This window comes from Oryctolagus cuniculus, chromosome 2 (genome assembly GCF_051225735.1).
Source record: "Oryctolagus cuniculus isolate XC-2025 breed Fujian yellow rabbit chromosome 2, ASM5122573v1, whole genome shotgun sequence".
Classification (NCBI taxonomy): domain Eukaryota; kingdom Metazoa; phylum Chordata; class Mammalia; order Lagomorpha; family Leporidae; genus Oryctolagus; species Oryctolagus cuniculus.
The window spans coordinates 91,338,700-91,363,369 of NC_142868.1; the positions used below are offsets into that span (position 1 = coordinate 91,338,700).

Below are 24,670 nucleotides of genomic sequence, written 5' to 3' on the forward strand. Positions count from 1 at the left end.
TGAAGAACATATTTTCAACAAAACACTAGAAAACCAAATCCAAAGCCACATTAGAAAGATAGTACATCCTAATGAAGTGCGATTTATCACAGAAATGCAAGTATATGAATTAAGCAAGTCTATAGATGTCATAAATCACAACAGAATGAAGAAGAAAAGCCACATGATCATCTCAGTGTATGCAGAGAAAGTATTTGATAAGATTCTATATTCCATCTTGATTCAACAAAAGCAATACACAAAGTAATAGAAAACTTGTGCCTCAAAGTGATAAGGTTAAATATGACAAACCAACAGCCAATACCATACTGAATGGGAAAATCTGAAAGTATTTGCCCTCAGATCTGGAAAAAGACAAGGATTTCCACTTTCCCCACTCTTATTCAATAAACAAATGGAAGAATTGACAAGAGTAATTAGGGAGGAGAAAGAAAGGGAACCAAATGTGGAACAGTGGAAGTTTGCAGATGACATGATGTTTTTCAAAAACCTAAGCTCTCCACCAGAAATCTGTTAGAACTGATAAACCAATTCAGTAAAGTTGCCAGGTTATAAAATAAACATGCAAAACAGTAGGTTTTGTACACTAATGGTGAACTCAGTGAAGCAAAATCAAGAACTCCATTCACAATAACCAGAAAAATAAAATACTTTGCAATAAATTTACCAAAGAAATGAATGATTTTTAAAATGGAAATTGTGAAACATTGATGAAATAAATCATCAAGGATACACAAATTAAAGGAAACATATTTATTGTCTATGGTTCAGAAGAATTAATATTAAGATATCTATACTAACTGCAATCTCCAAATTCAATACAATGCTTATCAAAATACCAATGACACTCTACAGAATTAGAAAGAAAATCCTAAAATTATATGTAATTCCAAAGACTCATAATAACCAATGCAATCCTAAGGAAAAAATAATCAAGCTGGGATATCACAATACTTGACATCCAAGCATCTGCTGTGTATTACTATGCAGAGCTATAGTAATTAAAATAGCATGCTAATGACTTAAAAACCACTCATAGATCAATGGAACTGAATGGAGAGCCCAGAAACCAATCCTTTTACATACAACCAAGTGATTTTTCACAAAAGGTCTCACCACATACTTCGGCGTATGAATTAAATCTTCAACAAGTGGTGCTGGCAAATTTGGATTTGTGTATGTAGCAGGATTAATGTAGGGCTCTTACTTTTCACCATATACAAAGATCAACTTAAGATGGGTCAGATACTTAAATTTAAGACCTGGGGCTATGAGGTTGCTAGAAGAAAGCCTAGAGGAAACAGTCCAATCATTGGTGTAAGGGATAGCTTCTTGGACAATACTCCTAAAGCAAGGATACAAAAGCAAAACTTAACAAATGGGATTATGTAAAACACAGAATCTTCACAGCAAAGGAAATGATCAGTAGAGTGTAGGGGGACATCCAATAGAATGGGAAAAATATTTTTGAGTTACTTAGTGACACATGATTAATATCCAGAGCGTATCTGTTACTTTGAAATCAACAGAGCATCCATTCCTGTTAAGGGGCAAAGGAACTAAATAAACAGTTCTCAAAAGAAGAAATATAAATGGCCAACAAATATAAGAGAAAATGCTCAACATCACTACCCACAAGGGAAATGCAAATCAGATGCACAATGAGATATTATCTCATCTCTGCCATAATGCTGAAATCCAAAAGACTGTAACAAGTGCTGGTGAGGGTGTGGAGAAAGTGAAACACTTGTACATTGACTTAAATTAGTGTGGTCATAGTGGAAAACAGTCTGAGGATTTCTTAAAATAACTAGAAACAGACTTGCCATATGATCCAGCAATCTCACTTCTTGGTATATACCACAGAAACATGAACACCACCATGTTTATAGCACCCATGTCCCAGTATCTGAGATAAGGAATCAGTAAAGGTGTGCATCATCAGTTGAATGTATAAAGAAAATATGTTATCCCATACCATATAGGAGTGCCTGAATGTGAGTTCTGGCATTTCTGTTGATTCAAGCTTCCTGCTAATGCATTTCTGGGAGGTAGATGGTTGTTCTTAAAGTACTTCTATTCCTGCTATCCATGTGGCAAGATTGTGTTCTTGATTCCTGGCTTCTGCCTGACCCAGTCCTGGCTGTTATAGGCATTTGAGGAATAAATCAGTGCATAGGAGATTTCCATTTCTCCTTTGCTCTGCTTCAGCCCATGCACTCACCTTTCTTGGCCTTTCAATTGAAACAAATATATTAAAACATTTTAAGTTACAAACCATAATGTAGACATCAAAAACAAAAATCAAGTATTAACCCATAATATATGTGGTCTCTTAAAGCAAAAATAATTTTGAGATAGTTTCCTTAGCTGTAAAATATCCCAAAGGGTGGTTATTCTTCAGATGTTAGACTCATTTGACCTGCCACTGAGAAGGAAAATGAAGGCTCGGGAAGTGATTCATATGTGACAGCAACAATGAATTGCCAAGATAAAAGTCAAATGTACTTCTCCTAAGCCCATTTCATTTTCACCACTCTGCTCCACCTCTTTCAAGTATAGTGTTATCCTAGGAACGCAATTCAAATATTTGCCGAGATGAGCACGACAGTAGGCATACTAAGAATCTCAACAATAAGGACTGCTGGAACTCAGAAATGTTCATCAGTCTAACACCTTGCAAAGTTCAAGAAAGTCTATGTAAAGAAATGAAAAGGAGGCCGGTGCCGCAGCTCACTAAGCTAATTCTCCACCTGCGGTGCCGGTACTCCGGGTTCTAGTCCTGGTTGGGGCACTGGATTCTGTCCCAGTTGCTCCTCTTCCAGTCCAGCTCTCTGCTGTGGCCCAGGAAGGCAACGGAGGATGGCCCAAGTGCTTGGGCGCCTGTACCTGCATGGGAGACCAGGAGGAAGCACCTGGCTCCTGGCTTTGAACGGCGCAGCGTGCTGGCTGTAGCAGCCATTTAGGGGGTGAACCAACGGAAGGAAGACCTTTCTCTTTGTCTGTCTCTCTCACTGTCTAGCTCTGCCTGTGGGAAAAAAAAAAAAAAGAAAAAGAAATTAAAATTGGTCAGGATTGGAACACATGTTGAGACGCTGCTCAGGTTGCCTGTACTCTACATTGAAGACTCTAATTCCAGTCCAGCTACTCCATATTTACAATTCAATTTCTGCTAATGTGCACACTGGGAAGCAGAAAATTATAGCCAAGTGCTTGTGTTCCTGTCACAAATGATGAAGTTGTTGCCTAGCCTGACCCAGGATGGGCTGCTGTGCACATCTGGGGAGTAAATCATCTGATGAAGATCCCTCCATGTGTGTTTCCCTCTCTGTCATTCTGCCTTTCAAATAAATAAATCCTTTATAAACGTTCTGATGCAAAGAAAATGTAATTTTATGTGCAACAATACTATTTAGCTATAAAATGAATGAAATTTACCATTTGCATCAAAATGGATGAAAGTGGAGGTCATCATGTGGAGTGGCATAAGCCAGATACCAAAAGACAAATGCCACTCATTCTCCCTATATTATATGGGAGAGCTAAAATTTAAAAAGAAGTGAAAGATGAAATACTTCTATCAGTATTGCTGTAAATATAGTTCTGTGAATCTTTACTCTTTTCTGAAAACAATGGTTAGGATGTTATACTACTATAGTTTTAATAATCTAAGATAACATTATTTTTTTAAACTTTTATTTAATAAATATAAATTTTGAAAATACAACTTTTGGATTATAGCAGCTTTCCCCCTCATAACCTCCCTCCAACCCGCAACCCTCCCCTCTCCTACTCCCTCTCCCATTCCATTCACATCAAGATTAATTTTCAATTATCTTTATATAAAGAAGATCAATTTAGCATATATTAAATAAAGATTTCAATAGTTTGCACCCACACAGAAACATAAAGTGAACAATACTGTTTGAGTACGAGTTATAGCATTAATTCACACTGAATGACACTAACGACAGAGATCCTACATGAGGAGTAAGTGCACAGTGACTCCTGTTGTTGACTTAACAAATTGACACTCTAGTTTATGGTGTCAATAATCACCCTAGGCTCGTGTCATGAGTTGCCAAGGCTATGGAAGCCTTTTGAATTCGCCGGCTCTGATCTTATTTAGACAAGGTCATAGTCAAAGTGGAAGTTCTCTCCTCCCTTCAGAGAAAGCTACCTCCTTCTTTGATGGCCCATTCTTTCCACTGGGATCTCACTTGCAGAGATCTTTCATTTAGGGTTTTGTTTGTTTGTTTGTTTGTTTGTTTTTGCTAGAATGTCTTGGCTTTTCATGCCTAAAATACTCTCATGGGCTCTTCAGCCAGATCTGAATGCCTTAAGACTGATTCTGAGGCCAGAGTGCTGTTTAGGACATCTGCCATTCTATGAGTCTGCTGTGTATCCTGCTTCCCATGTTGGATCATTCTCTCCCTTTTAAATTCTATCAGTTAGTATTAGCAGACACTCGTCTTGTTTACATGATCCCTTTGACTCTTAGACCTATCTTTATGATCGATTGTGAACTGAACTTGATTACTTTGACTAGTAAGATGGCATTGGTACATGCCACCTTGATGGGGTTGTATTGGAATCCCCTGGCACATTTCTAACTTTACCATTTGCGCCAAGTCAGCTTGAGCATGCCTCAAATTGTACATCTTCTCCCTCTCTTATTCCCACTTTTATATTTAACAGAGATCACTTTTCAGTTAAATTTAAACACCTAAGAATAACTGTGTGTTAATTAAAGAGTTCAACCAATAGTATTAAGTAGAAGAACAAAAAAAATACTAAAAGGGATAAAGTATTAAGCTGTACATCAACAGTCAGGACAAGGGCTGATCAAGTCTTTTTGGTGCTCGATTAGTTACATTAGATTTTACTGTATATTGATGAAATGGCCATCTTTTCATTTGATTCTATTTATAATCCATGCTTATATTCCTGCTAAACTAGAGTCTTTTTACTTCTTTAAATCGTTATATGGTGGTGCATTAAACCGTTTACTCTAATGTTAATCTACATTATGTTATCTCAAAAACTATGAGAGCAAGGAAGCAGGAGGGAAGGTATGAGGGAGAAGGAAGGGGGAGGAAATTATTATTATGTTTTTACAATTTTAACTATGAATTATATTGAGTAGGCCAAAAAATAAAATCTAAGGGGAAAAAAAAGTAATGTGATGAAACCCTGCAAGATTAATTACACTCCCTGATGTTTCAAAATGAAAATGCAGGAAATGAAGACAAAATTCAGAATACTGAACCCAAAGAAAGTTGAAAAGGTAGCTTGTCTTCAAAAGAGTGACAGAAAGAGACTGACTTCAACAAAAGCAAGAAAGTCAAAAGAACACAACTGTGCCTTAAAAATGTTACAGGAAATAAATGACAACCTGGATTTTAATATGCTAAGTATTATTTGGTAATAAAGGCAATATAAGGTTTTTCAACAAAAACAGAGAGATATTGTCACCAAAAGACTTGCAGTATATTTGTCAAGGCTATTTTTCAATGAGAAGTAAAATAATTCTTGAAGCATAGTCAGAAATGTTGGAAGGAATAAATAGCAAAAATGAATAGAGGACATACGTTAATGTAGATAAACCTGTATTTATGCTTAAAAGATATGCAATTGTGGAAAGCCTAGACACTCTGGCAAAAAAAAAAAAAAAACAATTAAATGAAAGATCTCTGCAAGTGAGATCCCAGTGGAAAGAATGGGCCATCAAAGAAGGAGGTAGCTTTCTCTGAAGGGAGGAGAGAACTTCCACTTTGACTATGACCTTGTCTAAATAAGATCAGAGCCGGCGAATTCAAAAGGCTTCCATAGCCTTGGCAACTCATGACACGAGCCTAGGGTGATTATTGACACCATAAACTAGAGTGTCAATTTGTTAAGTCAACAACAGGAGTCACTGTGCACTTACTCCTCATGTAGGATCTCTGTTGTTAAAGTGTCATTCAATGTGAATTAATGCTATAACTCGTACTCAAACAGTATTGTTCACTTTATGTTTCTGTGTGGGTGCAAACTATTGAAATCTTTACTTAATATATGCTAAATTGATCTTCTTTATATAAAGATAATTGAAAATGAATCTTGATGTGAATGGAATGGGAGAGGGAGCGGGAGAGGGGGAGGGATATACGTTATGGGGGGGAAGCTATTGTAATCCATAAGTTGTACTTTGGAAATTTATATTTATTACATAAAAGTTAAAAAAAAAGATATGCAATTAAAGCGCCCATCAGGAATTGCATGTAGATTGTAAAGATGAAAGTAGAGAAAGTGACCTGTGTTTCTTGCATTATTTAGGTTAAGGGTAAAGATACTGATTAACCTAAGGTGCATGCTTTTTTAAAAAGATTGATTTTTTTTTTTTGGACAGGCAGAGTCAGACAGTGAGAGAGAGTGACAGAGAGAAAGGTCTTCCTTCTCTTGGTTCACCCTCCTGTCACGGCTGGCACATCATGCTGATCCAAAGCCAGGAGCCAGGTACTTCCTCCTGGTCTCCCATGTGGGTGCAGGGCCCAAGCAGTTGGGCCATCCTCCTCTGCACTCCCTGGCCACAGCAGAGAGTCGGACTGGAAGAGGAGCAACTGGGACAGAATCTGGTGCCTCAACCGGGGCTAGAACCCGGGGTGCCGGTGCCGCAGGCAGAGTATTAGCCTAGTGAGCTGTGGCGCCGACCTAGAAGATTGATTTCTGTAAATTGATGAGTGTGTTCAATTTCTGAAGAAATAAATAAAACAATAGAGTCTTATTATCCAAATTAGTAGAGAAAAATGAGAGAGGAAGCCAATATGAGATAATGAACAAAGATCAAATTAGGTGGCTTGGTTAAACCCAAAATAATATGCAGGATTTCAACTCAAATATATTTGAGATTATATGTGGGTGGTTTAAATGTTTTACAGAGATTGTCATTCCAAACAAAAGAAATACCGATATTTTGTTTTTTAAAAGAGAGATCTATAGGGTTTGGCGTCGTGGTGAACTAGGTTAATCCTCTGCCTGCAGCACATATGGGCACCAGTACTAGTCCTGGTTGCTCCTTTTCCAGTCCAGCTCTCTGCTGTGGCCTGGGAAAGCAGTGGAGGATGGCCCAGGTGCTTGGGCCCCGACCCCTGCATGGGAGACCAGGAAAAAGCACCTGGCTCCTGGCTTTGGATCGGTGCAGCTCTGTCCGTTGCGGCCTTTTGGGGAGTGAACCAATGGAAGGAAGACCTTTTCTCTGTTTCTTTCTCTCACTGTCTGTTATTCTACCTGTCAAATAAATAAATATTTAAAAAAAGAGATATATAAAACAAAATTTAGCATGAACGATGGTAAAGAATAAAAACACTAGCCCAAAAATCTCGTGCAGTCATGTGATACTGAATGATTTTTTTTTTTTGGTAATATAGAAATCAGAGACAAAGGAGATGCTTAAATAATGAAAATTCATTTTACCAAGATAATTAACAACTTTAACCTGTACTGTAAAATGAAAGAACTACAAGAAGAAATGAAGTCGTCCACAACTACATTGGGAAATTTCACAACAAAATCACTCTTGTCTTAGTATTCATTGTCAAAATGAGCAGACAAAACAATCTATAAGGATCTACAATATTTGTAGCACACAATTTATAATCTTAATTTGATGCATACAACATCCAGCAATTACACAAATTACTTTTTTTTAAGCTCTAACTGTCCCCTTTATTGTTGAGAGGGAGAGGGAAAGTGCAAAGAAGTGTTAGGGACCCCGATATTTTAGCTGTCATCCACTACTTTCCAAGGTGTCCATTAGCAGGACGCTGGAACTGAGCTGGAAATTCAACCCAGGCACTCTGATAGAAGATGCAGGCATTGTAAGGGGCAATGTAACGACTATGTCAAATGATTCCCCTGTCCCTTTCTTTTTTTCCTCCTATGTGTACTTACATTCTGTAATATTGCTGTGTTTGATGGTGTCCAAGTGTCTCGTGGGCTCTGTGCATTTTCCAAAAGTGTGCTCCTCACACAACCAGTTAGGAATACTTAATTCCAGTGTTCTACACACAGGATGGTGACTGTAGTTTACAGGAGTTGAATATGTTTTATAAAGTACCAGAAGAGAGAAGTTCCTAGACTCCAAAGACATGCTTAAGGAAATAGAAATGCTAATTATTCTGATTTGAGCATTGCACATGCATACATATGTCAAATTATCACACTGTACCTCCTAGTAATCTATAATTATCTGTTCATTAAAACTGCAGAAACCCTGATTGACTTGTTTTGACATTTGCTGTTTTTCTTCTGTGGTCTCAAGTCTGTTAAACATCTCTAGCAATTTTTAATTTTTATTATTATACTTTTCAGCAGCACAGTTTCCTTTTTAAATTTTGTTGTATTTTTTTTGCTATTCTCTATTTGGTAAGACATCATTATTCTGGCTTCCATTAGCTCTTTGTTCATGTTTTCTAATTTCTAAATTCCATGAGCATATTTAGAACAGTTATTTTACAGTTGTTGTCTGCTAAGTCCAATGTCAGACTTCTTTATCCAGGAAAAAATGAGCCATAGTTATTTCTTTCCATCCTTTAATTTTTTGTTGTTGAAATGACATTTTTAATATTTTGAAGGTGCTAATGCTCGAAGTTGAATGCTGCTCCCTTCCTACCCTTCCCAGTATTGTTCTTGATTGTAGTTGTCTCATTTATGTAGATTTTTATAAATGATTATTTTCTAAAGAATACAAATCTGAAAGATCATTAACCCAGACCTAGTGCAATTTATCCTTGATGTGCAGGGATGGTTCAACGTATGCAAATCAATAAATGTGATACTTCACACACATGAAAAAATTGAAGAATAAAAACCATATGAGGGGCCAACGCTGTGGCTCACCTGGTTAATCCTCCGCCTGTGGCGCTGGCATCCCATATGGGTGCTGGGTTCTGTCCTGGTTTCTCCTCTTCCAGTCCAGCTCTCTGCTGTGGCCCAGGAAGGCAGTGGAGGATGGCCCAAGTGCTTGGGCCCTGCACCCACATGGGAGACCAAAAGGAAGCACCTGGCTCCTGGCTTGGGATCAGCGCAGCGCTGGCTGAAGCGGCCATTTGGGGAGTGAACCAAGGGAAGGAAGACCTTTCTCTCTGTCTCTCTGTCTCACTGTCTAACTCGTTCTGTCAAATAAATAAATAAAAAATAAACCGTATGATAATTTCAATAGATGCATAGAAGATATTTGATAAAGCATCCTTTAATTATAAAAGTCTTAAGTAAATTGAGTATAGAAGTAACATTCCTCAAAACAATCAAGGCAATATGTGACAAACCCGCAGCCAGCATCATGTTGAGTGGGAAAAGGTGGAAGCATTTCCATTAACATCTGGAACCAGACAAGGATGCCCACTTTGACCAGTGCTATTCAATATAATCCTGAAAGTTTTTGCCAGAGCCATTAGACAAGAAAAATAAATAGAAATTGGAAATGAGGAATCAAATTATCCTTGTTTGCTTCTCACCTGATTCTATAGATATTGGGTGAACAAAAGGCTCCACTAAGCAATCTTGATGTGAATGGAAGTGGAGAGGGAGTGGGAAAGGGGAGGGTTGCCGGTGGGAGGGATGGTATGGGGGGGAAGCCATTGTAATCCATAAGCTGTACTTTGGAAATTTATATTCATTAAATAAAAGTTTAAAAAAAAGAATTTGATAAAGTTACAGGATAGAAAATCAACACTCAGAAATCAATAGCTTTTCTATACACAGACAATGACATAGTTGGGAAAGAACTTGTAAGTTCAATCCCATTCAAGATAGCTAGAAAAAAGTCTTGGAATAAATGTAACCAAGGGAGTGAAAGATGTCTACTAGGAAAATTACAAAACGTTAAAGATTTAAAGGAAAACACAAAATAATGGAAAATTCTTTATGTTGTGGATTGGAAGAATATCATCAAAATATCCATACTAGAAAAGCAATTTACAGATGCAATGTTACCTCAATTAGAATACCAAAATTCTTCTGTGATCTAGAAAAAATAATGGTAAAACTCACGTGGAAACCCTATACCCTGAATAGCTAAAGCAATGTTCAACAAAAGCAAAGCCAGAGACATGATACCAAATTTCAGGACATACTATTACATGGAAGTTATTGTGGGGAGCAACTCGGACTAGACTAAGTTACTGGAATTAAGACTTAATCTATGCATCTGCTCTCCCACAATATGGCGCTGGGAGAGGAGTAAACAACTTCTACACAGCTGCCTCCAGTTCGACCAATAACCTGCGGGAGCTGATCCTGCTCCTGATTGGAGGAGAGCAGCGTACTCGGCGTGTGGGTAGCAGAGTTGGAATTGGTGGAAGAGGACTATAAAGGAGGAGAGAGACAACATGCACCAGGAACATCTAAGGGGAACATCCAGATAACATCTGAGCAGCCCCCGAGAGAGCCAGCCGGCAGTGTGCCGCTCCCCCGCAGAAGTGGGGAAAGTGGCAGGGGGAGCCGCCCTTCCACGGAGGTGGAAGGGTCAGCAGCCAACCCGGGAAGGACCAGCAGCAAACCCGGGAAGGGCCGAGCAGACAAAAAAACAGCGCAGGGTCCTGTGTCGTTCCTCCACGAAGAGGGGGAGCGACAAGTTATATTGAATAAAGCCTAGTACTGGCATAAATATAGACATGTACACAAATGGAACAGAATAGAATCCCCAGAAACCAGTCCCTGCATCTACACCCAACTAATTTTTGACAAAGGTGCTATAATCAATCACTGGAGAAGTGACATTCTCTTCAACAAATGGTGCTGGGTAAACTGGATCTGTGTGAGCAGAAATATGAAAGAAGACCCCTACTTTACATGTTATATAAAAATCAACTCAAAATGGACTGAGGTTCTAAATCTGTGACCTGATACCATCAAATTTCTAGAGGAAAATAATGGGGAAACTGTATAAGATATTAACATAGGCAAAGACTTCTTGGAAAAAAAAAAAACAGAAGCACAGACAATAAAAGCAAAAATAGACAAATGAGATTACATCAAGCTAAGAGGCTCTGCACTGCATAGAAAGCTTTTATTTAATAAATATAAATTTCATAAGTACAACTTCTAGATTATAGTGGCTCTTCCCCCCCTATCTACCCTCCTGCCCCTAAACTGTCCCACCTCTCTCATCTCATTCTTCATTAAGATTCATTTTAATCATCTTTATATGCAGAAGATCAACTCTAAGTAAAGATTTCAACAGTTTGCACCCACACAGACAAAGTACTGTTTGAAGACTAGTTTTACTGTTAATTCTCACACTACAACACATGGGGAGCAAGTGCGCAGTAACTCCTGTTGTTGATTTAAGAATTGACACTCAGCCGGCATCGCAGCTCACTAGGCTAATCCTCCACCTTGCGGCGCCGGCACACCGGGTTCTAATCCCGGTCGGGGCGCGGATTCTGTCCCGGTTGCCCCTCTTCCAGGCCAGCTCCCTGCTGTGGCCAGGGAGTGCAGTGGAGGATGGCCCAAGTGCTTGGGCCCTGCACCCACATGGGAGACCAGGAGAAGCACCTGGCTCCTGCCATCGGATCAGTGTCGTGCACCAGCCGCAGCTCGGCGGCCGCAGCAGCCATTGGAGGGTGAACCAACGGCAAAGGAAGACATTTCTCTCTGTCTCTCTCTCTCACTGTCCACTCTGCCTGTCAAAAAAAAAAATTGACACTCTTATTTATGATGTCAGTGATCACCCGAGGCTCTTGTCATGAGCTGCCAAGCCTATGGAAGCCTCTTGAGTCCACGAACTCTGACATTATTTAGACAGGGCCATAATCAAAGTGAAAGTTTTCTCCTCCCTTCAGAGAAAGGTACCTCCTTCTTTGATGGCCCATTCTTTCCACTGGGATCTCATAGAGATCTTTCATGGTGGTCATTTTTTGCCACAGTGTCTTGGCTTTTCATGCCTTAAATGCATTTAGGGGCTTTTTAGCCAGAGTGCTGTTTAGGGCATTTGTCATTCTATGAGTCTGCTGTGTGGTCTGCTGCCCATGTTGGATCATTCTCTTCCTTTTAATTCTATTTACTAGCAGATTCTTGCTTTTATTTATGTGATCCCTTTGACACTTAATCCTATCTTTATTATCAGTTATGAACTTAAACTGATCACTTTAACTAGTAAGATGGCATTGGTACCTCCAAATAGGAATTTGGAGCCTATGGCAAGTTTTTAGCTTTACCCTTAGGGATAAGTCCAAGGGAATGCGTGTCAAACTGTACCTCTCCTCCCTCTCTTATTCCCACATTATTTTTAACAGATCAATTTTCAATTGGATTTAACCACCTAAGAATAATTCTGAGTTAAGTAAAGCGTTCAACCAATGGTATTAAGTAGAAAAAGAAAATACTAAAAAGAATAAAATAGTAAGTTGTTCCTTGACAGTCAGGACAAGGGCTGATCAAGTCATTTCTTCTCAAAGTGTCAGTTTCACTTTTACAGATTTCCTTTTAGGTACTCGGTTAGTTGTCACAGATCAGGGAGAAAAATATTTGTCCCTTTGGGGCGTGATGTTTTCAAGAATCTTCCATTTGTTTCAAATGGATGGATTTCATTATTTTTTTTTACCGCTATGTAGTGTTCCATAGAGTACATATCCCATAATTTCTTTATCCAGTCCTCCACTGACAGGCATTTAGGTTGATTCCATGTCTTAGCTATTGTGAACTGAATTGCAGTAAACATCGAGGTGCAGATAGCTCTTTTATTTGTATCCCTTTGATTTCTTTCTTTCTTTTTTTCCTAATGGCTCTGGCTAAAACTTTCAGGGCTATATTGAATAGCAATGATGAGAGCAGACATCCCTGTCTAGTACCAGATCTCAGCAGAAATGCTTCCCACTTTTCCCCATTCAATATGATGCTGGCTGCAGGTTTGTCAAAAATTATTTTGATTGTGTTGAGAATTGTTCCTTGTATACACAATTTTCTTTGAGTTTTCATAATGAAAGGGTGTTGTATTTTATCAAATGCTTTCTCTGCATCTTTTGAAATAACCACATGGTATTTGTTCAGCACTTGGTTAATCTGGTGTATCACATTGATTCATTTGTGAATGTTGAACCATCACTGCATACCAGGGATAAATCCCACTGTGTCTTCATGGCTCAATTTAGGTATGTTGTATGTGCCCAGGAATCTATCCATTTTTGCCTGATTTCCCAGTTTGTTGGCATGGAACTCTTTGTAGTAATTTCTGATGACTCTTTTTATTTCTGTGGTATCTATTGTTATATTTCCTTTTTCATCTCAAATTTTATTGAATTGGGTCTTCTCTCTCCCTTTTTTGGTGAATTAGGCCAATGATGTGTCAGTGCTATTAATGTTTTCAAAAAGCCAGCTCTTCATTTTACTGATCTTTTGTATTTTTGGGGGGGGCATTCAATTTTATTGATTTCTTCTGTAACTTTAATTATTTCTCTTCTACTAATTTTGGGTTTGTTCTGCTGTTGTTTTTCTAGATCCTTGTGATGCATTTATTTGGTTCCTTTCCAATTTCTCGATGTAAGAACCTATTGCTATAAAGTTTCTTCTTAATACTGCTTTTGCTGTATCCCATAAGTTTTGATGTGTTGTGTTGTCATCTTCATTTGCTTCCAGAAAGTTTTTGATTTCTCTTTTTATTTCTTCTATGACCCACTGTTCATTCAGGAGCATGTTTTTCAATCTCCATGTGTTTTCATATGCTCTAGGGATTCCTGAGTTGCTGATTTCCAGTTTCATTCCATTGTGGTATGAGAAAATTCATTGTATGATTTCATTTTTTTTTTTTTGAATTTGCTGGGACTTGCTTTATGGCCTAGTATATGGTCTATCCTGGAGAAAGTTCCATGCACTGCTGGGAAGAATGTGTGTTCTGCAACGGTAGGATGAAAAGTTCTCTAGATATCTGTTATCTCCATTTGGTCTATAGTGTCAATTAAATCTGCTGTTTCCTTGTTGACTTTCTGTCTGGTTTATCTCTCCATTGCTGACAATGGAGTATTGAAGTACCCAAATACTGTTGTATCAGAGTGTATATGTGCTGCTTGTCCCTCTTGCTCCATGTAACTGAAGCTAGTGTTGTTGCCTTTAAATACATTTTACAAACACCATCTCTAGTCCACTCCATCCCTGTGAAAATTCCAAGGGGGAGCAAACAAAGGGAAGCCCTTGGGCCATCCTTTAAGGAGTCAGTGGACAACTCAAAACACACATCTGTAATTCTTTGAGAACAAATTTGGTTTCACCATCTCTGGCACCAACAAGCACCACTGAGATGACTATGGGAGGTTGGAGGGTACATGGATGAGTTCAAGCACCGCAATATTCTAAGAGAATTCACCAACTTCATTTTCCCTAAAGCATTGTACTATTTGCTTGTTCTTAACCCCTGGGGGAATAGAGATGAATGGGTAATTTATTTCTTATATTGTGGATTGGCCAAATGTGTACAAGCAGGGTTGTTGGCAGCAGGGAATGTGATTAAGACTACAAATTAGCACAACAGCACTTTCTCTGCCTTTATTGACTCAATTTACAAATTCAAGTCTAGTCCAGACTAAGAGCAAGGAGAAACAGACAGCTCTCAACGTGATGCACTGTAAAGTTGTACTGCAAATGACGTCCTGGATACTGGAAGGAGTAAAAAAAAAAAGTAACCATTTTTTAAAAAATTTTTGCCACTTAATTTATAAAGTAGTTTAATCAATTTCTGTGTACAAATGAAAAGAATGCTTATAGATACTTGGGTTTTGTGTTCACAAATTGTAAGCTGCAGATCTATTGAGTAATATATTATGACTTCATAACCAATATTCTTATTATAACCCATTGCTCCAAAGTTTAAAGCATATATAGGTATTAATTATAAAAAACAAATACCAGTCTTGTAAATGCTATGTTAACAGCTTGATAGAGAGTTCAGAATTCACAAATTATCAAATATTTCAAGTTTTATTTGATGCTATTTTTTTCTAGCCAGAACCACCTGTTCCAGATATATTTCCTCTTTACCTAGAAATGTACATTGTGGTGGACAAAGCTTTGGTATGTGTTTGCTTTTGTTTTACTTTTAAGTACTCAGTGCAAATGTATGATTCTATACAGCTTTAGAGCAACTAAAAGATTCTGATATTTTGGCCAGTGCTGCAGCTCACTAGGCTAATCCTCTGCCTGCGGTGCCGGCACCCCGGGGTTCTAGTCCTGGTCAGGGCACCAGATTCTGTCCCGGTTGCTCCTCTTTCAGTCCAGCTCTCTGCTGTGGCCCGGGAGTGCAGAGGAGGATGGCCCAAGTGCTTGGGCCCTGCATCCGCATGGGAGGCCAGGAGAAGCACCTGGCTCCTGGCTTCGGATTGGCGTGGTGCGCCGGCATTAGCGTGCCACCGGAGCGGCCACTGGGGGTGAACCAATGGAAAAGGAAGATCTCTCTCTCTCTCTCTCTCTCTCTCCCTCTCCCCCTCTCCCCACTCTGCCTGTCAAAAAAAAAAAAAGATTCTGATATTTTTACTTGCTGATTATAGAAAGAATAGTGTGAAACAGGACTAGCTGAAAAGCCTGATGGTCAGAATTACACTAGGGCAATAAAATGTTTCATTTCAAATCTCTGTAACAACCCTGCAGGACAAAATGATTTTTTTTTCTGACTCATCTCATGTGTTTTAAAGATTTATTGATTCATTTGAAAGACAGTTACAAAGAGAGAGAGGGAGAGGCAGAGATCTCTCATCTGATGGTTCTTTCCCCAAATGGCTGCAATGGCCAAGGCTGGACCAGCGCAAATTCAGGAGCCAGGCACCTCTTCTGGGTCTTCTACATGGGTGGCCAGAGCCCAGGAACTTGGGCAATCTTCCACTGCTTTCCCCAGGTGCATCAGCACGGAGTTGGATCAGAGTTGAGGCAGAGGGGACTTGAACAGGTGCCCGTATAGGATGCCAGCACTACAGACCATGGCTTAATCCACTGTGCACTGCGCCGGCCCCAACCCTTCACATATTTAAGACTTCTTCTGATCTCATTCATATTCTTTTTAAATAATGCTGTTTGGTTACAATGAAATTCTTTAAGCTGTTAAGTTGTAATGTGGGGAAGTCATGAAGAGCAAGTAGTCGGTATTTTAAGGAATGTTTCCCCACATGAAATATTTATTAGGAAAAAATATAACTATATATGAGAACTGATTGTAATAATATGTGCAGAATTTTGTAGCATTTTTTGTATTACACCTGTTTCAGAGTATTGTTTTCCTGATTTAGAAACCACTAGATCTTTGATACCCATAAACAGTTTGAGGGCCTCTAAATGATTGAGGATATTTGGGTTGAAAACTTAGCTTGTAATCAACCAGATGTCGCTTTCTCTTCTATAATATTTCATATTATATGGATAAAATATATTTTCACCGTTTGTTCTGATGATGAACGTTTGATTGTGATACCTCCTCTGGAAGATCATAGAGATTATCAATAGGACTCATTATCAATTCCTTCCTAAAGGTTGTAGATCTTGTCAGGAATCCAGAGTTAAAATCAGTGGAGGAATTTGGAGATAGATACTGATATACTTGAAGATTTAGAAAAAAATGATAAAAGGACAATTTAAGAAAAAATGGAGACATTGAAATATTTAAGAAAAAATTGAGATACTTCAGTAAATATGACTAGGTTTGTAGGGACTATTTTGGATTAGGAGGTTTTTTATTTCAGGATTATGTTTTAAAAATTTGAGATTTCTTTTAAAAGCTTCTTAATTTCCTGGGTTGCAAGCTATATAATGATGTTTAAACATTATTTCTCTATTCTTATACTTATCTACATGTTATTTAATAACGCAAACATAGATCCAGCTATAAAATCTCGGTTACTAGGTATTGGTATTTAAGGAAGAAGCACACTGATATTTTCTTCAGTTCCTTAACAAAAATAAATCCACAATTTTGGCCTAGTCAATTCAGCATATTGTGCTATAAATATAGAATTTAGCATTGGAAACATGCATAGAGACACACAAGTGTAACTTGAGCTACTCTAAAAGAATGCAAGTAAATGTTTTAGAATGTAGTTTGTCTTCTTCACATATGGTGAGGCTATCAGAGCAATAAAGAGAGACAGCAAGGTGGTAATGTGGTCAAGAGCCTTCATTGGGATTTCCCTTTAAGCAACGGGCAGGACAGCATAGGAGGGTTAGGATGATGGGCTAGTTTGAATAATTTCATTGGGCTCTGGAGTATAGGAGCTGTTCCTTGTCGTCTGATACCTGGCTCTGGGGTGATTAATGCAGGGTAAAAGTTGCCCTGAGTGTGAGAACGTGAAAAGAGGAAGTGATTGGATGAAGGCTTTGCATTAATTGGCTTGCGTATGAAAGGTGCACTTGAAGGTAAGTCATTTTCTATCTCTTAGAATTTGCTGTCCCTGAGAAGTGTGGTCAGCAAAACCCAAGATGTCAAAGCAAATATATACAGAAAAGAGAGGGATGGTCAGTACTGTGGCTCACATGATGAATACAGGAAATGAATAATGGGTGGAGAATGAGGCCAGGGATGACTGTGCAGAACTTTGCTTTTAAGTGTGAGAGAACGTTCTTTTCAGGAAACTGAAACATGGTTTAGTTTGTTTATTAACAGAGGGACATACAAATGGGTGAATTGAAGAATTAATATGCTATTTCGATTTTATCCTAAAGGCTATGGAGAATCATTGAAATTTTTAAAATAGGGGTGTGACTTATTTAGGTTTTAATTTTAGAATCATGATTTTGGTAATAGTATAGTGGCTGGATTGCTGGTGGGAAAATGGGAGAAGTAAGCATGTAAGATATTCCAGTAATCAAGGTAAAAACTTAAATGAGTGTTTTAAGACTCATAAATAAATAAAGGAACAATTTTAAAAGTTACTGATGAGATTCAAGCATCACATGTAGTGTTGTGTAGCTACCACCAAGATCATGATATTCAATAATGCCTTCACCACTTGTCTCTCTTATTTTATTCCTGTAAGGCACACCCAAAAGTGTCCCCCTACCTTGGCCTCATAGCCTTGGCAATCTGTAAGCTGTTTTCCTTTGTGATTTCATTGATATCTCATAAATAAATATTGCATATGCAGAGTATCTTTTGAATATTTGTTTTCCACTCAGTATAATTTTCTTGACATTTTTCCTAGTTGTTCATGTATCAACATTTCAGTTCTGTTTTAGTGTTTAGCAGTATTCTATGGTATGAATGCACTAGATTATTTAGTTATTTAATCACTAGAGGACGTTTAAGTTGTTTCCAGGTTTGGGTTATTATGACGAAAGCTATTATAGATGTTCGTATCCAGGTTTTGCATGTGTACAAATTTTCATTTCTGTGGGATAAATGCCCAAGAGTACAATGACTGGGTTACAGGGTAAGTTTGTTACTTGTTTTGAAAGTGTTTGCCGAGCTATTTTTCAGCGTAGTCATGCTAGTTAACACTCCCACAAGCAATATATGAGTGAACCAGTTTAATGTCTTATTATGAACTGTTGGAACCAAAAGCAAACTTCTGAGAATAGATATAGAATAAATCTCAAAAGCACAATGTAACAAATTGTTTTGAAATATGAAATTAATTCTGTTTTTCAGTATGAATACCTTGGCTCTGATAGCATGATAGTAACAAGTAAATTCATTGAGGTTATTGGCCTTATAAATTCAGTAAGTATTTCCCTGTTTATATTAGACAAAATTTTTAGTTTGAAACGATAAATTGTATTAACTTGATGGAGTGTTTCTGAATAATTAAAACATCTATATGTAATGAGTATGGACTTCTAAAAATCCAATGAATTTTGGCATAAACAATATACATACTGCAAAAACTGTAATGTGAATGAGCAAAGTTGACATTTTCAGATTTGATTATGTTTGTAGCCCTTTCTATACTTTAGAAGAACAGTGGTTGTTTCTGCTTACTTTTTTTTGAATTGTTTTTTTAGTGGAGGGTTATTCTTGTGATTATGAAGTAAACTGAAAGTATATCATTGCACAAATTAAAAGGGAAATAAGAATGGATGAGGAGAGAGGGTGGAAGTGAGGCACCAAGGAAGCAAGGTCAGGTGGGAAAGAAATATCATTATGTTTTTAAACTGTAATAAATGAAACACAAGATGTGTTGCTTTTATAAGAATAAAAACTTAAAAAGATTAATTTTATATTTATTTGTCTCTCCTGTTATTAGATGTTCACCCAATTTAAAATTACTGTTATGCTGTCATCGTTGGAGTTATGGTCAGATGAAAATAAGATTTCTACAGTTGGTGAAGCAGAGGAATTATTGCAAATATTTTTAAAGTGGAAACAGTCTTATCTTAACTTAAGGCCTCATGATACTGCATATCTATTCATGTAAGCATAATATTTCAGTACTCTTAGATTAGGGAAAAAACAGATCAGTGATAATGAGATAATTATGTGGTTTTGTATATCAGCTTTTATATGTTTATTTATGCCTTGATTATAGTCTGTATATTACTCTTGCCACCTGCTGATTTTCTACTTATCAGGAAATATAAAAAATACTCACACTTATTTCTTTGCTTATCAACTTTGTACAAGGTGATTGAGATATCCAAAAGTTAAGCCTTCTTGGAACTCTTGTACATAGTATGTATCTGTGGTTTGAACTTGCAGGTTGTTAAGCCCAGAGCCTATACGCTTAACTCTACACAGAGATGGGACTTATTTTGCAACATTTGTGTTTCTATTATGAATTTTGATCAAGAATTTATAATGCAAGTTATAAGTATTTTGTTCTAATGGATTTTCTTCATTATTTTAAAATATTTTATAATTTCCAATTATAACTGTACATTTAAGCTTTTATTCATATTGAGTTTTTAGCAATAATAAGTAAATTCCTTTCAATAAATCTCTCACTTATGTATTTATCTTAGGTAAATATTGATGCTTATATAGAAAGCCATATGTTAATGGTTTTTTTCAGCTGGCATGTCAATTTTTCCTTTTCCATGTGTAAATTTGTTTCCATCACATCTCTTTGCTACTAGTAAATGCTATTGCACTTTTCAGCTTTTTTTAATGATTTATTTATTTCTTTGAAATGTAGAGTTACAGAGAAGCAGAGGCAGAGGCAGAGGCAGAGAGAGAGAGAGAGAGAGAGAGAGAGAGAGAGGTGTCTTCTATCTGCTTGTTCACTTCTGAGATGTCCGCAATGCCCAGAATTACACAGACTGAAGCCAGGAGCCAGGAGCTTCCTCTGGGTCTCCCACTTGGGTGCAGAGGCCCAAGGACTTGGGCCATCTTTTACTGCTACCCCAGGCCATAGCAGAGAGTTGGATTGGAAGTGGAGCAGCTGGGACTAGAATCAGTGCCCATATGGGATGCTGGCACTGCAGGTGGTGGCTTTACCAGCTGTGCCACAGTGCTGGCCCCACTCTTTTCATTTTTTTGCTAGTTTGATGGATATAAATCATTGTCATTGTCATTTAATTTGCTTTTTTTCTGATGACTAGTGGATCTGAGCACACTTCTGCTTGACTCTGCCTTTTGTAATTGACTCTGTCCATCTGTAATTGCTTTTTAATGTCTGTATTATTAATTTTTATGTATTTGGATAGGAGAGAGGGAAGGAGGGAGGAAAAAGTGAGAGAGAAAGAAATAGAAATATGAATCGTGCACTGATTCATTCCTGAATTGCCTGCAGTAGCTGGAACTGGCCCAGGTAAAGTCATTTCCACTGAGATCTGGTACCAGACAGGGATGCCCACTCTCACCACTGCTATTCAATATAGTTCTGGAAGTTTTAGCCAGATCCATTAGGCGAGAAAAAGAAATCAAAGGATACAAATTGAGAAAGAAGAAGTCAAACTATCCCTCTTTGCAGATGATATGATTCTTTATTTAGGGGATCCAAAGAACTCTACTAAGAGACTATTGGAACTCATAGAAGAGTTTGGCAAAGTGGCAGGACATAAAATCAGTGCACAAAAATCAACAGCCTTTGTATACGCAGGCAGTGCCATGGCTGAGAAAGAACTTCTAAGACCAATCCATTCACAATAGCTACAAAAACAAACAAATACCTTGGAATAAAATTAATCAAGTATGACAAAGAACTCTACAATGAGAATTATAAAATTTTAAAGAAAGAAATAGAAGAGGATACCAAAAACTGGAAAAATCTTCCATGCTCATGGATTGGAAGAATCAATATCATCAAAATGTCCATTCTCCCAAAAGAAATTTAGAGAGTCAATGCGATACCAATCAAAATACCAAAGACATTCTTCTCAGATCTGGAAAAAATGATGCTGAAATTTGTATGGAGGCACATGAGACCTCGAATAGCCAAAGCAATCTTGTACAACAAAAACAAAGCCGGAGGCATCACAAGACCAGCTTTCATGACATACTACAGGGCAGTTATAATCAAAACAACATGGTACTGGTACAGAAACAGATGGATAGACCAATGGAACAGAATAGAAACACCAGAAATCAATCCAAAATTCTACAGCCAACTTATATTTGATTAAGGATCCAAAACCAATCTGTGGAGCAAGGACAGTCTATTCAACAAATGGTGCTGGGAAAATTGGATTTCCACATGTAGAAGCATGATCCAAGACCCCTACCTTATACAAAAATCCACTCAACATGGATTAAAGATCTAAATCTACAACCCGACACCATTAAATTTTTAGAGAACATTGGAGAAATTCAATGTTCTTTGCACAGGCAAAGACTTCTTGGAAAAGACTGTAGAGGCACAGGTAATCAAAGCCAAAATTAGCAATTGGGATTCCATCAAATTGAGAAGTTTCTGTACTGCAAAAGATGCAGCCAGGAAGGTGCCAAGGCAACCAACAGAATGGGAAAAATATTTCCAAACTATGTGACAGATAAAGGATGAATAACCAGAATCTAGAGAGATCAAGAAACTCAACAACTAAACAAACAACCCACTTAAGAGATGGGCCAAGGACCTCAATGGACATTTTTCAAAAGAGGAAATCCAAATGGCCAACAGACACATGAAAAAATGTTCGGGATCACTAGCAATCAGGGAAATGCAAATCGAAACCACAATGAGGTTTCACCTCATCCCTGTTAGAATGGCTCACATACAGATATCTGCCAACAACAGATGCTGTCGAGATTTGGGAAAAAAGGGATAGTAACCCACTGTTGATGGGGATGCAAACTGGTAAAGCCGCTATGGAAGTCAGTCTGGAGATTCCTCAGAAACCTGAATATAACCCCATCATAAAACCCAGCCATCCCACTCCTTGGAATTTACCCAAAGGAAATTTAATTGGCAAACAAAAAAGCTGTCTACTCCTCTATGTTTCTTGCAGCTCAGTTCACAATAGCTAAGACCTGGAATCAACCTAAATGCCCATAACAGTAGACTGGATAAAGAAATTATGAGATATATACTCTATAGAATACTATACAGCAGTAAAAAAATTGAAATCCGTTCATTTGCAACAAAATGGAGGAATCTGGAAAACATCATGGTGAGTGAAATAAGCCAGTCCCAAAGGACAAATACCATATGTTCTCCCTGATCGGTGATAACTAACCAAGCACCAAAAGGAAACCTGTTGAGTGAAATGGACACTATGAGAAACAATGACTTGATCAGCCCTTGTCCTAGCTGTCGAGTAACAACTTAATACTTTATTCCTTTTAGTATTTTTTTAATTAATATAATTGGTTGAACTCTTTAATTAACACATGATTATTCTTAGGTGTTTAAATTTAACTGAAAAGTGATCCTTGTGGGAATAAGAGAGGGAGGAGATGTATATTTGCGACATGCTCAATCGGACTTGCCCCAAACGGTAGAGTTAAAAACGTGCCAAGGGATTCCAATTCAATCCCATCAGGGTGGCATGTACCAATGCCATCTCACTAGTCCAAGTGATCAGTTTCAGTTCACAACTGATCATAATGATAGGATTAAGAGTCAGAGAGATCACATAAACAAGACTAGTGTCTGCTAACACTAACTGATAGAATTAAAAAGGAGAGAGAATGATCCAACATGGGTTGGGATACACAGCTGACTCATAGAATGGCAGATGTCCTAAACAGCACTCTGGCCTCAGAATCAGCCCTTAAAGCATTTGGATCTGGCTGAAGAACCCATGAGAGTATTTTAGGCATGGAAAGCCAAGACACTCTGGCAAAAAAAAAAAAAAAAAAAAAAAAAAAAAAAAAAAAAAAAAGCCACCCTAAATGAAAGATCTCTGTGGGTGAGATCCCAGTGGGTAGAATAGAACGGGCCATCAAAGAAGGAGGTACCTTTCTCTGAAGAGAGGAGAGAACTTCCACTTTGACTATGACTTTGTCTAAGTTCGGAGTTGGAAAACTCAAAAGGCTTCCATAGGCTTGGCAACTCATGACAAGAGCCTAGGGTGATTACTGATGTCATTTACAAGAGTTTCAATTGTTGAATGAAAAACAGGGTCACTGTGCACTTACTCCCCATGTAGGATCTGTCCTTAATGTGTTTTTCAATGTGAATTAATGCTATAAATAGTACTTAAACAGTATTGTTCACTTTGTTTTTCTGTGTGGGTGCAAGCTGTTGAAATCTTTACTTCATATATACTAAATTTATCTTCTGTATATAAACTTATTGAAAATGAATTTTGATGTGAATGGAATGGGAGAGGGTGTGGGAGATGGGAGGGTTGAGGGTGTGAGTAAGGTTATGTGGTGGTGGATGCCACTGTAATCCAAAAACTGTACTTTGGAGATTTATATTTATTAAATAAAAATTAAAAATGTTTTTTTAAAGAATACAAATTGGAAAAGATGAAGTCAAATAATTTCGATTTCAGACAACATGTTTTATATATAATGGAACCAAAAGACTCCACTGAGAGTCATGGAAGAGTTTAATTAAGTTGCAGGATATAAAGTTAACACTATAAATAAGTAGCCTCTATATACCCTGACAATTCCATGGCTGAAGAAGAACTTCTAAAACCAATCCCATTGACAATAGCTACAGAAATAACTAGATCCCCTGGAATACTTTTAAGGAGGTGGAAGATGTCTACAATGAAAGTTAAGAACGTTAAAGAAATAAATAGAAGACACCAAAAATAGAAAAATCTTCTATGTTTTGGATGAGGAGAATTAATATAATCAAAACATCCATATTACCAAAGGTAATTTACAGATCCAATTCTATTGCAATGACATTCTTCCCAAATCTAAAAAAAAAAAAAATTTATATGGAAACACAGGAGACCCTGAATACCTAAAGCAATCTTATACAACAATTACAAAGCTATAGGCAGCACAATAACATATTTCAGGACATACTATAGGGCAGTTATATTCAAAACAGCCTGGTGCTAGCACAAAAAATAGATACATAGAGCAATGGAAAAGAAGAGGAATTCCAGAAATCAATGCATGTATCTGCAGCCAACAAATCTTAGACAAAGGAGCTAAAATCAATCATTGGAGAAAGGGCAGTCTCTCCAACAAATGGTGCTAGGAAAATTGGATCTCCATGTGCGGAAGTGTGAAACAAGCCCTAACCTTACACTTTATACAAAAATCAACTCAAAATGGATCCAGGATCTAAACCTACAACCTAATACATCAAGCTACTTGAGGAAAACATTGGGGAACCTTTGTAACAGACTGGCGTAGGCAAAGAGTTCCTTG

At 37.7% G+C, this 24,670-nt stretch overlaps 1 protein-coding gene across 1 annotated transcript in view; it reads left to right on the top strand.

The window, feature by feature from the left end:
- Nucleotides 1–24,670, top strand: part of LOC138843046 (disintegrin and metalloproteinase domain-containing protein 32) — a 591,210-nt gene that overhangs the window by 83,212 nt on the left and 483,328 nt on the right. The window contains exons 8-10 of the mRNA XM_089327034.1: nucleotides 14,977–15,045; nucleotides 18,602–18,673; nucleotides 19,197–19,363. Of these exons, the coding sequence (XP_089183160.1) occupies nucleotides 14,977–15,045; nucleotides 18,602–18,673; nucleotides 19,197–19,363 (308 nt within the window). The remainder of the gene's footprint in view (nucleotides 1–14,976; nucleotides 15,046–18,601; nucleotides 18,674–19,196; nucleotides 19,364–24,670) is intronic.